The 11570-nt window shown below is 49.8% G+C and overlaps 1 protein-coding gene across 3 annotated transcripts in view; it reads right to left on the minus strand.

The window, feature by feature from the left end:
- Positions 1-344: 344 nt before the first annotated feature.
- The window catches only part of LOC105535703 (chromosome unknown open reading frame, human C20orf194), a 155632-nt gene continuing 144406 nt past the window's right edge, over positions 345-11570 (minus strand). For all 3 annotated transcript variants that reach the window (XM_011974901.1, XM_011974913.1, XM_011974907.1), the window contains 6 exons: positions 10974-11080; positions 10532-10606; positions 7026-7231; positions 6258-6323; positions 4759-4852; positions 345-3715 (listed from right to left, as the gene is read on the minus strand). In XM_011974901.1, coding sequence (XP_011830291.1) covers positions 3603-3715; positions 4759-4852; positions 6258-6323; positions 7026-7231; positions 10532-10606; positions 10974-11080 — 661 coding nt within the window. In that variant the 3' untranslated portion in view covers positions 345-3602. The remainder of the gene's footprint in view (positions 3716-4758; positions 4853-6257; positions 6324-7025; positions 7232-10531; positions 10607-10973; positions 11081-11570) is intronic.

Here is an 11570-nt window from a genome sequence, read left to right on the forward strand (position 1 = left end):
AAGAACCGGCACCTGCGCACCGCGGCCTAAGACAAGGGTGAAGGACCCGGGCGGGGCGGAAGGGCCCGGGAGAGCCCCGTTCCCATAGCCGGCTTCCTTGAGCCTCTCCCCGAGTTCTGGGACTTCCCAAGTTCCCACCCCGCAAGCCAGTGTGGTTTCTTCCGATGAATTTTATTCTCCACGGGCTGCTCCGGCATCTAGAGAGGGAGTGTGAGCTCGGAAGACTCCCCTCAGCATCCCCAGCAGAGGCGTCCAGGGGAGGCTGAAGGCCGGCCCCCCTCACCCCCGCTCCAGGAGCACCAGGGGACTGAGTGTATGGCACAGGCATCGTCTGGAGTCCTTGCTTGTTCAGTGATAGTTTATTGGTCCTTAGCATGACATCTCAATTACCAAGGTAAATTCACATACACAACTGCAGGTAAAAACATGTAAAATAATATAAAAATAAATTGAAAGCTACTTTTATATATTTACTGAATTAAGTAATGTAATAAATACTATGATAAGCAAAAAGCTTCAATCACACAATTCAGTTTCACTGAAGTTACAGTAGTGTTTGTAAATACGAGTTTTAAAATTTAAGTTACAAATATTAAAGCACTGAAAAACTAGTATAAAAGTGAATTTTGGCACGTAAGTGAGCTCTTATGTCATTAGTATTTGACAACCTGGGACAATGAGGAAGCCAGTTCTCACCTACTTTTTTGAGGTACAACTATCCAACTATATCAGCAACACTGCTGGAATACTTTGTAGTTTACAATCTTTGAATTGAACTTTTCCCTTTTGAGAAGCCCAAAGAGCAACCCGGAGCTTATTACTGTGCAAAAATTCTCCAAAATCCTAACAGAATTTAGGAGGGAACTTTTTCTTGCGACCTGAAGGGCCCAGTGTCCAGGCTTCAGGTCAGAGAGCCCCCAGGGCTCAGAGGTGCCGGCTTGACTCCTTGCCCTTCCCTAGGATAATAATCCCATTTTCTCCAATTTCTGTCTCCTTCTTCCAATCGAAAACAGAAAAATCCCATGTCAAAACATAAAATAACCCATAACTTCAGCGACTTCAACATTATTCCACACACTCTGGGTGATATAAACTGAAGCTGCTAACAGGAAAGTTGGCAAAAAGCACGTAAGCCCCTGGAGGACTGCCTGTCCCTGGGAACCCACCCCCGCTGTTTTTGCTGGGTCCCTGGATCCACTTCTATGGTCAAAAGTAGTGTCATGGCCATTCCTCTGGAGACAGTGGAAGACCCTGCTCCCCCAGACCTGGGACTGCCGCCTGGAGGAATCAAGTGGATACTGAACTTCACAGAACAGAGAGGCCTGGCAGATTCCAGGAGGCATCCCCTGGCCTCAGTCCTCAAAGAGCTCACACAGTGCACCGCTGGTGTGCCTTATCAGTGGGGCAGAGCAAGTGGCCCCAGGAATGCCCTTTCGCCAGCTGCCCCTTCACGTTCCCAAGTAGGCTGAGGAGCATCGACAGAGGCCTCAGCCAGTTTTGCCTTTTTGGCTTTGATGCTTCTTAACGTTTTGACTTTTTTTCAATCACAGTTTCATATTCAAGTTGAGGTAATCACAGTTTTTTCTCTAAGAGGAGAGGAGTTGGGACAGTGGGGCAAGTTGGTGAGAGAGCATTTCTATGAACAGAAACCAAGACCACCATGTAGTACAGCCCCACATGGTGAGAAGACCCACTCTCACAGGTGGGCTCCGACCCCTCTTTAAAAACTCTTGTGCAGCAGCCAGACTGCCAGGCCAGTGCAGTCAGGAAATGGCTCAAGCTCCTAAAGCTAGAGCTTTCATTTAAAACTTCACAGCAGCCCACTCAGAGAAATGGCCTGTGGTTCCCACCCCCCAACCCCTTTTCTAAGGCTGCTCAAGTTTGAGTTTTTAAAAAGAGCTCGGTAGAGCTAAAGGAAGCTACAGTAACTCATTGCTTATTAATCAATTGCACTTAAGATCTGTGTTATTGACTCTGAAGCAGAGGCAAGCCCTTGACATACCCCAGCCTCTGGCCAGCCAGAAGTCAGGGGCCTCCCAGACTTAGGTTCCACAGAGGGGCCCTTGTCACCAGTGGCTTTTGGAGCTGGGACTGGAGCACGTGCGTCTTTTCAGAAGCCCTTCTTGATGCAAAATTCCTTAATGGTATCTGGAGTTTTGTTCATTTGGCTTCAAATTGTTTTTTTTCCCTAATATATTTTACTGACAAGCCCTTGAGAGTTGCTTTGCTACTTGCATGCAGGCCTCTGTGTGACCAGGCACACAGACTACCTGTGCTCCATCCTGTCTCTCCGCTGCTCCAGGGGCCTTGCTCAAAACTCCCTACATTACTGGAAACTGCTGGTTTTACCTATGTGCTTCTTCCTAAGGCATGCAAAAAAAAATATGTGAAATTCAGAAAACATTTACAGTTCAGGTAGCTGAGGCACTGAAGTCCTAAGAGACATCACCTAAATATCAGTGGCTGTGACTCCCCTGTCCCCCACACCAATTATGAAGGTCAGGCATGGGATACACTTGTAATTCCCCTCTGCTTTACGGTCCAGCTGAAAACAATGCCATTGGAAGGAATCTAACTTAGGTATTGCAATTACTTGAAATTCCCAATCCTCGGGAGCCACACAAGCCCAGGGACAGCAACAATGCTTTGGGGAGCGGGCGGATAAGTTTCCTGAAGTTTGTGGCTGAAAAGCAGGCCTTCCCTGGCAAGGCTTGTGGGAGTGCTGGGTGCTGGAGACTGACCCCACAAGTGATCAGCCACCAGGCCTAAGACTAACCAGCTGCAGGATGCCCTCTTCCACAGTGAAGTGAAGCCTCGCCAGGGGGCCTGAGCAGCAGGCTTCCTCTTGTCCCTACATTAGGACACCCGAATGATGTGACAGGAGAGCTCAAGAACCACCCACAAGAGGGAAAGCTGATGTCAACTTAAGAGCCACACACCTCTGGAAAGCAACAAGTTTCTCCTTCAGTTTAGTCCAGAAGGGAAATTCCCTCATTTGTGAACACATTATTCATCTCAACCCAAGCTGCTGGCTCTGTGGACTGGGCCTCGGCAAGGCTGTGCTGCTCCTCCCAGGACTGCGCCCACGGCCAGTAGGGCCAGCTCTTGCAGGGAAAGGGGCCTAGCAGGGGAGGCAGGCACTCCACTGGGGAAGATGGCTCTTGTGGAGCAGCATCTGAGGCTTGAGGCCTGTGGTGGCCTCGCCTCCCAGACATGGCCACAGTTCAGGCAGCCAGGGTTCCTTCCAAGTCCCACCAACTCCTCCGTAAAATCCTAATGCTTCTCCCCAACCTCAAGAGCCCAAAGGAGATCCTGTTATCAGAAACCCAGAGCTCCTGGACTGCCAGTTGCACATGTAGACAGGCAGGCCCCATCTGCTCATCCTTGAGTATTCCCCCCACCCCCCAAATCAATGGTGCAGGTGATGCTCTTCAGCGCTATACAGGGAATAAAGACAACATGCACTCAAGCCAGGACACATAGGCCAAGGAGAACAAAGACAGCCCCTTAAGGGAGAGGCCTCCAGGAGAGCTGAGGTTAAGACACCCGTTCGTCCATCTCCAAGGTGGACATTCTGCAGGATATAAGGGCCCAGCCTTCCTCTAGGGCTTCAGCTCAAAGAGGTCATGATACTCCTGCTGTTCCAGCTCCCGGTTATACTTCTCAATTTCCCGGTTGGCTTCTTCGACGTAGTCATTCATGAACTGGTCCATGACTGGTATCTCATTAAGGAAGAGAGCTCTGAGCCTGGAGGACAAGGGAGCCTGCCTGAGCCCAGAGGGTCCTGTAGGCAGGTGAGGGGGGTTTGCTGAGGAAGTGAGTGTCTGGCCCATAGAGCGGGTACCTGATGGACTCCTTGTATATACTGGCAGCACCACAGCTACAAAGAATGCGACGGCTGTTGTCACAGGGATGTTAATGAGGTCCTAGAACTGAGCCCTTCAGCTTCAGCCCTACCCATCTTTTCACAGGTTAACTGTTGTAATCAGGCTGTCTTCAACTTTTAATCATGACTCTGATGACTAGAGACTTCAGGATATCACCACAGCTGCATCCAAACTATAACCCACAGGCTGGGCACAGTGGCTCACGCCTGCCATACTAGCACTCTGGAAGACTGAGGCAGATGGATCACTTGAGCCCAGGAGTTTGAGACCAGCCTGGGCAACACGGCGAGACCTCGTCTCTAAGCCGGGCAGGGTTTGGCTCATGTCTGTAATCCCAGCACTTTGGGAGGCCGAGGCAGGAGGATCATATGAGGTCGGGAGTTTGAGACCAGCCTGACCAACATGGAGAAACCGCTTTTCTACTAAAAATACAAAATTAGCCGGGCATGGTGGGAGGCACCTGTAATCCCAGCTACTCGGGAGGCTGAGACAGGAGAATCGCTTGAACCCAGGAGGGAGAGGTTGCAGCGAGCTGAGATTGTGCCATTGCACTCCAGCCTGGGCAACAAGAGTGAAACGCCATCTCAAAAAAAAAGACAAAACCAAAAAACTATAACCCACAGAGCCACATTAGCAACCACTCAATAAAGGAGCAATTTAACTTTAACAGTTATTTAGAGATTGAAATGAAAAGTTTGCCCCCGAGGTTTGCCCCTGTGCATTCCCGGCCCATCAGTAGACATGCAGAGCCCAGCCTGCTCCTGGGGCTCAGACGCATGGCTCTAGCAGACAACTGCTTTACAGACAGGCTCACAAACTCCCAGTCTCACTGCCCGGGATCCACACAGGGACCACGCTGTTCCAAGGATACGGGGGTGAAAATCAGTTTTGTCACCAAAGAAGTTAACAAATTGGGTGCCATTATAAAAGTAGCCTGCAGGTAGGGGTTCCAAGTGGCGTTTTACCTGTAGGAAAAAAAGAGTCCTGTAATAATTATCTGACTACTTTCTATACTTCACTCACTCATTAAAAACAAACAAGTCTATTTCCCTAGCAAGACAGACTACTCTGCTATACAGAGGAGCTAGGAAGCTAACACCCCCAGCAACCCTCAAGTCCTGCCTGAGGTGGTGCCCTACCTCTCAGGTGAGGAGTTCTGGGAGGTCCTACTGGGATGAAGCTCCTATGGCACCCAGTGGTACTCATGTGTGAACACAGTCATTTTTTTTTTTTTGAGATGGAGTCTTGCTTTGTCACCCAGGTTGGAGTGCAGTGGCACGATCTTGACTCACTGCAACCTCCATCTCCTGGATTCATGCAATTCTCCTGCCTCAGCCTCCCGAGTAGCTGGGATTACAGGCGTGCGCCACCACGCCTGGCTAATTTTTGTATTTTTAGTAGAGACAGGGTTTCACCATATTGATCAGGCTGGTCTTGAACTCCTGACCTCAAGTGATCCCACCTCAGCCTCCCAAAGTGCTGGGATTACAGGCATGAGCCACCGTGCCCGGCCATGAACACACTCTTTATTGGCTGGATCCCCCTCCCCTTTCATCCTCCTTTTTCCTATTTAGTGTCTCCTAGAATCACTTCCAAAATAAACTACCTGTACTTAACTCCTAGTTCATGGTTGGCTTCCAGGGGAACATACATTATAAGAACTACCTTATGCCCATGTTGTCCTCCCCAGGAGCCTCCAGGGTTGTTCGGGCCTACAGGAGCTGTTCATGAAGGGGGCCTTCTCAAATCGAAAGCAGGGGCTCCTGGAGTCTCAGAATACTTTCCTGCCCCACCTGCTCATTACTGGGGCTGGTGATACAGTCCGTCCTGGGGACCTAGACTCTATGTCCTTTTTAGCTTTTTGTCCCCAAACCCCTTAGGAAAAGGCCCCAGTGGGCATGGCGACTGAGGCAGAGGCTGGGGGTCAGAGCCTGGAGGCTGGGAGGCTCATCAAGGGGGTCTCCAATCAGCCTCTTATCCTGGCCTCAGGTTCCACAACCTTCCTATGAGCAGCTTCTGGATCTAGACAGTTTTTGCCTGGGCTCTAGCTGGTTCATCTGTAACATAGGTCTTCAGCAGTTGCTTGAACAAGGTGCCAAGGCAGGGACTCTGGTCATTAGCTTCTCCCACAAGTACTGGCTCTACTCAATCTGATGCCCAGGTCACACCAGAGGTCTCCTGTACCCTCCTCCTCACTGAAGCTACAAAGGCCAGAATTCTGTACCCAGCTTCTTTCTGTGGCCTGGGAGAAGCAAGACCTCCAGCATGTCCTAGAAGTAGCTCCTCACTCAGAGAATCCAAAATACAGAGCTATGCAAGCCAAGGACAGCCCTGGGCCACTGAGGGGAGAAGCCAGGGCAAGGCACTCACGTGGATGCTCCTGATCTCCTGTTGCGTCAGCATCCCCCTGGTCTTCAAGGCTTTCCTCTGAGGCTTCTGCAGAGATGGGGAGTGGAGGGTCAGGTCCCAGCAGAACTCATGGAGTGCATGGGCAGGGGAGGGCTCTGGGCTCTATTACACGACTAAGATCCCAGCAGCAGGAAAAAGCATGTGCACTATGGCCTGGATATAATATTCTGCCTGTCTGCTCTTTGACCACTTTCCCATCATACAGCCCTGTGAGCCAGCAGAGGACAGCCCAGTGTTTTCATAAATGGGAATGGTCGTGCCTCTTTGTAGATTCTTATCCCTAAACCCTACCAATGAGAGGCAGACAAAGGGGCAGCCTGAGGTCCCATAGTCAAGAACCATTTAGAAGCTTATCCAAGTGAGGTAGCCCATGCCTCAGTATAAAGACAGGTCCCTAGTGAGCATCTACAGAAGACCCAGGCCCCAGCTAACTCTATTCCCAGAGTTCTAGGATGAACTAAACCCCTAACGCTGTGCTACAAGGCTTAGCACCCAAAGCTTGCAGAGAACCTGGCTCACAGAGCAAACAACATAGCAGGCCTGCCTGGAGTTTGCTCTGAGTGGCTTCTTCCCTCTCTCAAAGTGTCCCTGAAAGTGCTGGCTGGGCCAGGGAGGGGAAGCCCAGTGGGGAGGCATTAGGGAGGCAGTGGTGGGGCTTCTCAGGGCCAGCAGCAGCTCTGAGGTGTCTGGTCACATCTGTGTCAGGTCTGTCTGGGCTCTGGAAACCACCTGCTTAGCTGACTGCCGCAGCCAGTCCTTGATGCTGTCTTCCTTCAGGGAGCAGCCGATGAACACAAGGTAGCACTCCTGCTGCCCGCTGCTGTCTTGAGATATGCTTTTGGAGTCCGGTGGTGGTGTGGGTCCTTCCAAAATTGGCATGATGCTCAAGGAGTTGGCCAGTGTGTTATAGCAGACCTCCATGGTCCTCTCAGAGTCTGTAAGGAGAATATACACTAGTCCCTGAGAGCCTGCCTTGAAAGGATACAGCTATGCTAAGACTGTGACAATGCAGATGGTTGGGACAGATTCACAAGAAAATGCAGGAGAGAGAACTGACGTGACTGGTGGCAGCTTAGAAAGGATGGAGTAGGTGGGCACAGTGGCTCATGCTTGTGGTCCCAGCTACTCAGGAGGCTGAGGCAGGAGTACTTGAGCCCAGGAATTCAAGGCTGCAGTGAGCCGAGATTGCACCACTGTACTCCAGCCTGGGTAACAGAGGGAGACCCCATTTTTTTTTTGTTTTCATTTGTTTTTTAAAAAGGAAAGGAAAGGATGGAGTAAGAGAGACAGAGAGGAACAAAATACGCTTCTGGCTTGGCTGATCTGGGTGATCAGGTGGATACTATTATCCCAGAAGGGAAACACAAGAGAAAAAAAAGGTTTATAGGTGGGAGAAGAGGAAGAGTTTGACTCTGCACTTGTGGCATTTGAAAGTCTGTAAGACCCTGAGCGTGAGACATCCACATAGTCCCTGGTGGTTGCTGGAATAGCCATTATGGAAGAGGTTGTTGAGGAAAAGCAAAGAAACCCCCTTGGTAGAAGTCGGGGGCTCTCAGCAGAGGCCTTAAGAGGCCAAGGGAGGAGGGCACAGACAACAGTACAACAAAAAAATTAGCTGGGTGTGATGGTGTGTTCCTGTAGTCCCAGATACTTGAGAGGCTGGGGTGGGAAGATAGCTTGATCCCGGGAGATCAAGGCTGCAGTGACCTAGGATCGCACTACTGCACTCCAGCCTGGGCAACAGAGCAAGACCCTGTGTCAAACACAAAACAAAACAGACAAAAAACAGTACAGCACTGTTGCATGAAGGTCACACAGATGAGAATGGGAAAAAGTGTTACATGCTAAGGAGATGAGGACTAGGAGTGACTGGAGACCCAAGAAGTGGGCAAGGACTCCCCAAAAGGCAGGATGAGAAAAGATCCAGAAAAAAGAGAGGTTAAATTTGAACAAAAAAAAGAGTCAATAGCAGATCTAAATAAACAAGAGGCTGGGCGTGGTGGCTAATACCTTAATTCCAGCACTTTGGGAGGCCGAGGCAGGAGGATCACTTGAGCCCAGGAATACAAGACATGGGCAACATAGGGAGACCTCATCTCCACAAAATAGAAAAAAAATCAGCCAGGCATGGCGGTTCACGCCTATAGCCCCACCTACTTGGGAGGCTGAGGTAGGATGATCGCTTGAGCCTGGGAGGTCAAGGCTGCAGTAAGCTGATATCAAACCACTATACTCTGGCCTAGGTGACAAAGTGAGGCATTGTCTCAAAAAATAAAAAAAAAATTATTTTATTGAGATGGAGTCTCACTCTGTCACCCAGGCTGGAGTGCAGTGGCGCAATCTCGGCTCACTGCAACCTCCACCTCCTGGGTTTAAGTGATTCTCCCACCTCAGCCTCCCGAGTGCAGCTGGGATTAAAGGCATATGCCACCATGCCTGGCTAATTTTTTTTTTTTTTTTTTTTGAGACAGAGTTTCGCTCTTGTTGCCCAAGCTGGAGTGCAGTGGCACAATCTCATCTCACTGCAACCTCCACCTCCCAGGTTCAAGTGATTCTTCTGTCTCACCCTCCCGAGTAGCTGGGATTACAGGTGCCTGCCACCACGTCCAGCTAATTTTGTATTTTTAGTAGAAATGGGATTTCACCATGTTGGTCAGGCTGGTCTCAAACTGCTGGCCTCAAATGATCCGCCTGCTTTGGCCTCCCAAAGTGCTGGGATTACAGGTGTGAGCCACCGAGCCCGGTCTAATTTTTAAGATTTTTGGTAGAGATGGGGTTTCACCATATTGGCCAAGCTGGTCCCGAACTCCTGACCTCAAGTGATCCTCTCGCCTCAGCCTCCCAAAGTGCTGGGATTACAGGCGTGAGCCACTGCACCCAGCCAAAAAAGAAATAAAAATAAAGAAGAAAAGGAGGTGATGGGTGAGGGAAAAACAAAAATACCAAGACCTCTGAAGCAGCAGGGGCTGGCTGTTGGAGCCTGAGATCAGTGGGCTTCGGTATGGGGCTGCAGTTTCTGATTTGATCACATAAATTAAGCAAAAGCTATGAGCTAAGGACCCATGTAATTAAAGCTATGAGCTAAGGACCCATGTAATTCTCCCATCTGAACTATGATGGTTCTATGCTTGAAGCCCTCAGTGGTTCCCTACAGCAGACACTGATAGTTGCCTACCCCCCATATCATCTCCCTCTTCTTCTGATACCAATTCCCCCATGGATGATGGGTCCAGAAAGGCACAGCAATCCAATGAGCTAAGTTGGCAGAGAAATTGGGAGAAGGCGCTGCACTGACAAAGGCACCCACAGGAAGAGCCAGCCTCTCCTCACTGGCTGGATGCAGTGTCTGGCTTTGACACCCAGACCTACAGCACTACTTGGCAACCATAAGGGGCAGGAACCTGAAAGATAAGCTGACACACCAAGCATGGGAGGACACGAAGACACATAACACCTGGGTCCTCAGTGGCCTTGCTCTGCTGCTTGAGCGCCTCACTTGTTATACAGCCAACATCTAGCTGAGTGGGGGTTCTCTGTGATAACAGCTGAAGACACCCTAACAGACTCACTTCCTCTCTCCCTACTCCCAGGCTCCAGTCACAGTAAATGCTTTTTGGTTCCTAAAATGTGTCTTTTCTGCCTCTGGATTATAGCAAATGCTATTTCTTTCCCCTGGAATACTGTACCCTTCTTCAACATTGAGTTGACTGACACCTACTTGTTCTAAGGCCTTCTCTGACGCCCACTCCAGGACAGACTATCAGATGCAAGGGCTCCAGAGGTCTATGACTGATCCTCAGGCCTACTTGTCAGAAGAGAGGAGAAGGCAAACGGAAGCTCAAAGACTTTGGTCAGAAATAGATCTGGAGCTGTAGAGCTCAGCATTTGGGCAGCTCCTGGTTTTAGGTCTAGAGGAGGCCATGACTGGCTCAAGAGGTGTGGAGTGTAAGGCTCTGAACAAGAAACTCAAAAAGCTGTGAGAAGAGCCCTTGAGCAGGTCATCCAAGAGAGGAGGGCAAACCTCTGCTATGGAACAGGAGAACCTAGACTAAGTAGGCCCTCGGGGGAGAGGGGTGATGGACAAGCCTAATGGCGTGAAGGCCCAGGGTGTGGAAGGTTTCTGAGAGTCTCAGTGGCATCAGTGGTCTGCAGAGCACCAGCAGAGGCTCTAAACTCACATCATGAGATGCAAGCACTCCATAGTATAGAGCTCCCAAATCCCAGCCCCTGGTTACCTGAAAACTTCACTTTGCCCAGAATGTGGTAGATGTTTCCAGAGAAGGGACTTGGCTTGATGGAGGACTGAATTGCTGGTGGAGGAAGAGGACAGAGATGTCACCCACATGGAGGCACAGGCCAAATTCAGGATAGCACAGCTGGGAGTTTTAGGGACTGGGGAGGGACCATACACCAGGGTCTAGGGTTCACAGGTTCTACCCGCCACACCCTGTTGCTCCCCTGTGGCTCTGCCACTGTTCCCAGGGGAGGGAAAACCCTTTCACTGGAGTGGAAACCAAATTGTGTGGCCACCCACAATCCTCAAATCCCTCTGTCTGCTTTTGGTTTCAAAAGGTAAGAAGAGACACAGCACACAGAATACTGAAGTGGTACCAGGAGGTAGAATTAACTCTGGGGTACCCTTTTTCCAGGGTCTGGGACATCCCAGTCAAGGCTTACCTTTACATTTGGCCATAAAGCGAGTCTTCTCCAAGGGACGGCCAAACCATACGCAGATCTGAACCATTAGGGGATAGACTGATCCAGCATTCAATTTACCTTCATACCTTAAAAGGTTTAAAAAATTGTAAGCACAAATAATTTGGGTTTTGAGTATTATTATATGCTACTTTGAGATGAACTACATACCCCCTATCCTATAATATTTGAATTCTCCCTTACTTGTAAGACATTTTGCACACAGAAACTTGTTTAAATATGTATATGCCTCTTTCACTTTGAGATTGGGAAGCATGACAGCCCAGTTAAATCAGGTGCTTTCTGAGGATGAAGGTTTTACATAACCTTAGACTAGCAGTTCCTTGATGTCCTGTGTGCCTCTGAAGCCTCCCAGTCCCCATCTGAGTTTGGGGGTCCTTTCTGGTACAGTGGGGCGCTCTTGCTCAGGATGCCCTCCCATTTCTTTCTTTCTTTTTTTTTTTTTGAGACAAGGTCTCCCTCTGTTGCCCAGGCTGGAGTGCAGTGGTGCAGTCTTGGCTCCCTACAATCTCCGCCTCCTGGGTTCAAGTGATTCTCCTGCCTCAGCCTCCTGAGTAG

This window comes from Mandrillus leucophaeus, unplaced genomic scaffold (assembly GCF_000951045.1).
Source record: "Mandrillus leucophaeus isolate KB7577 unplaced genomic scaffold, Mleu.le_1.0 Scaffold101, whole genome shotgun sequence".
Taxonomy (NCBI): domain Eukaryota; kingdom Metazoa; phylum Chordata; class Mammalia; order Primates; family Cercopithecidae; genus Mandrillus; species Mandrillus leucophaeus.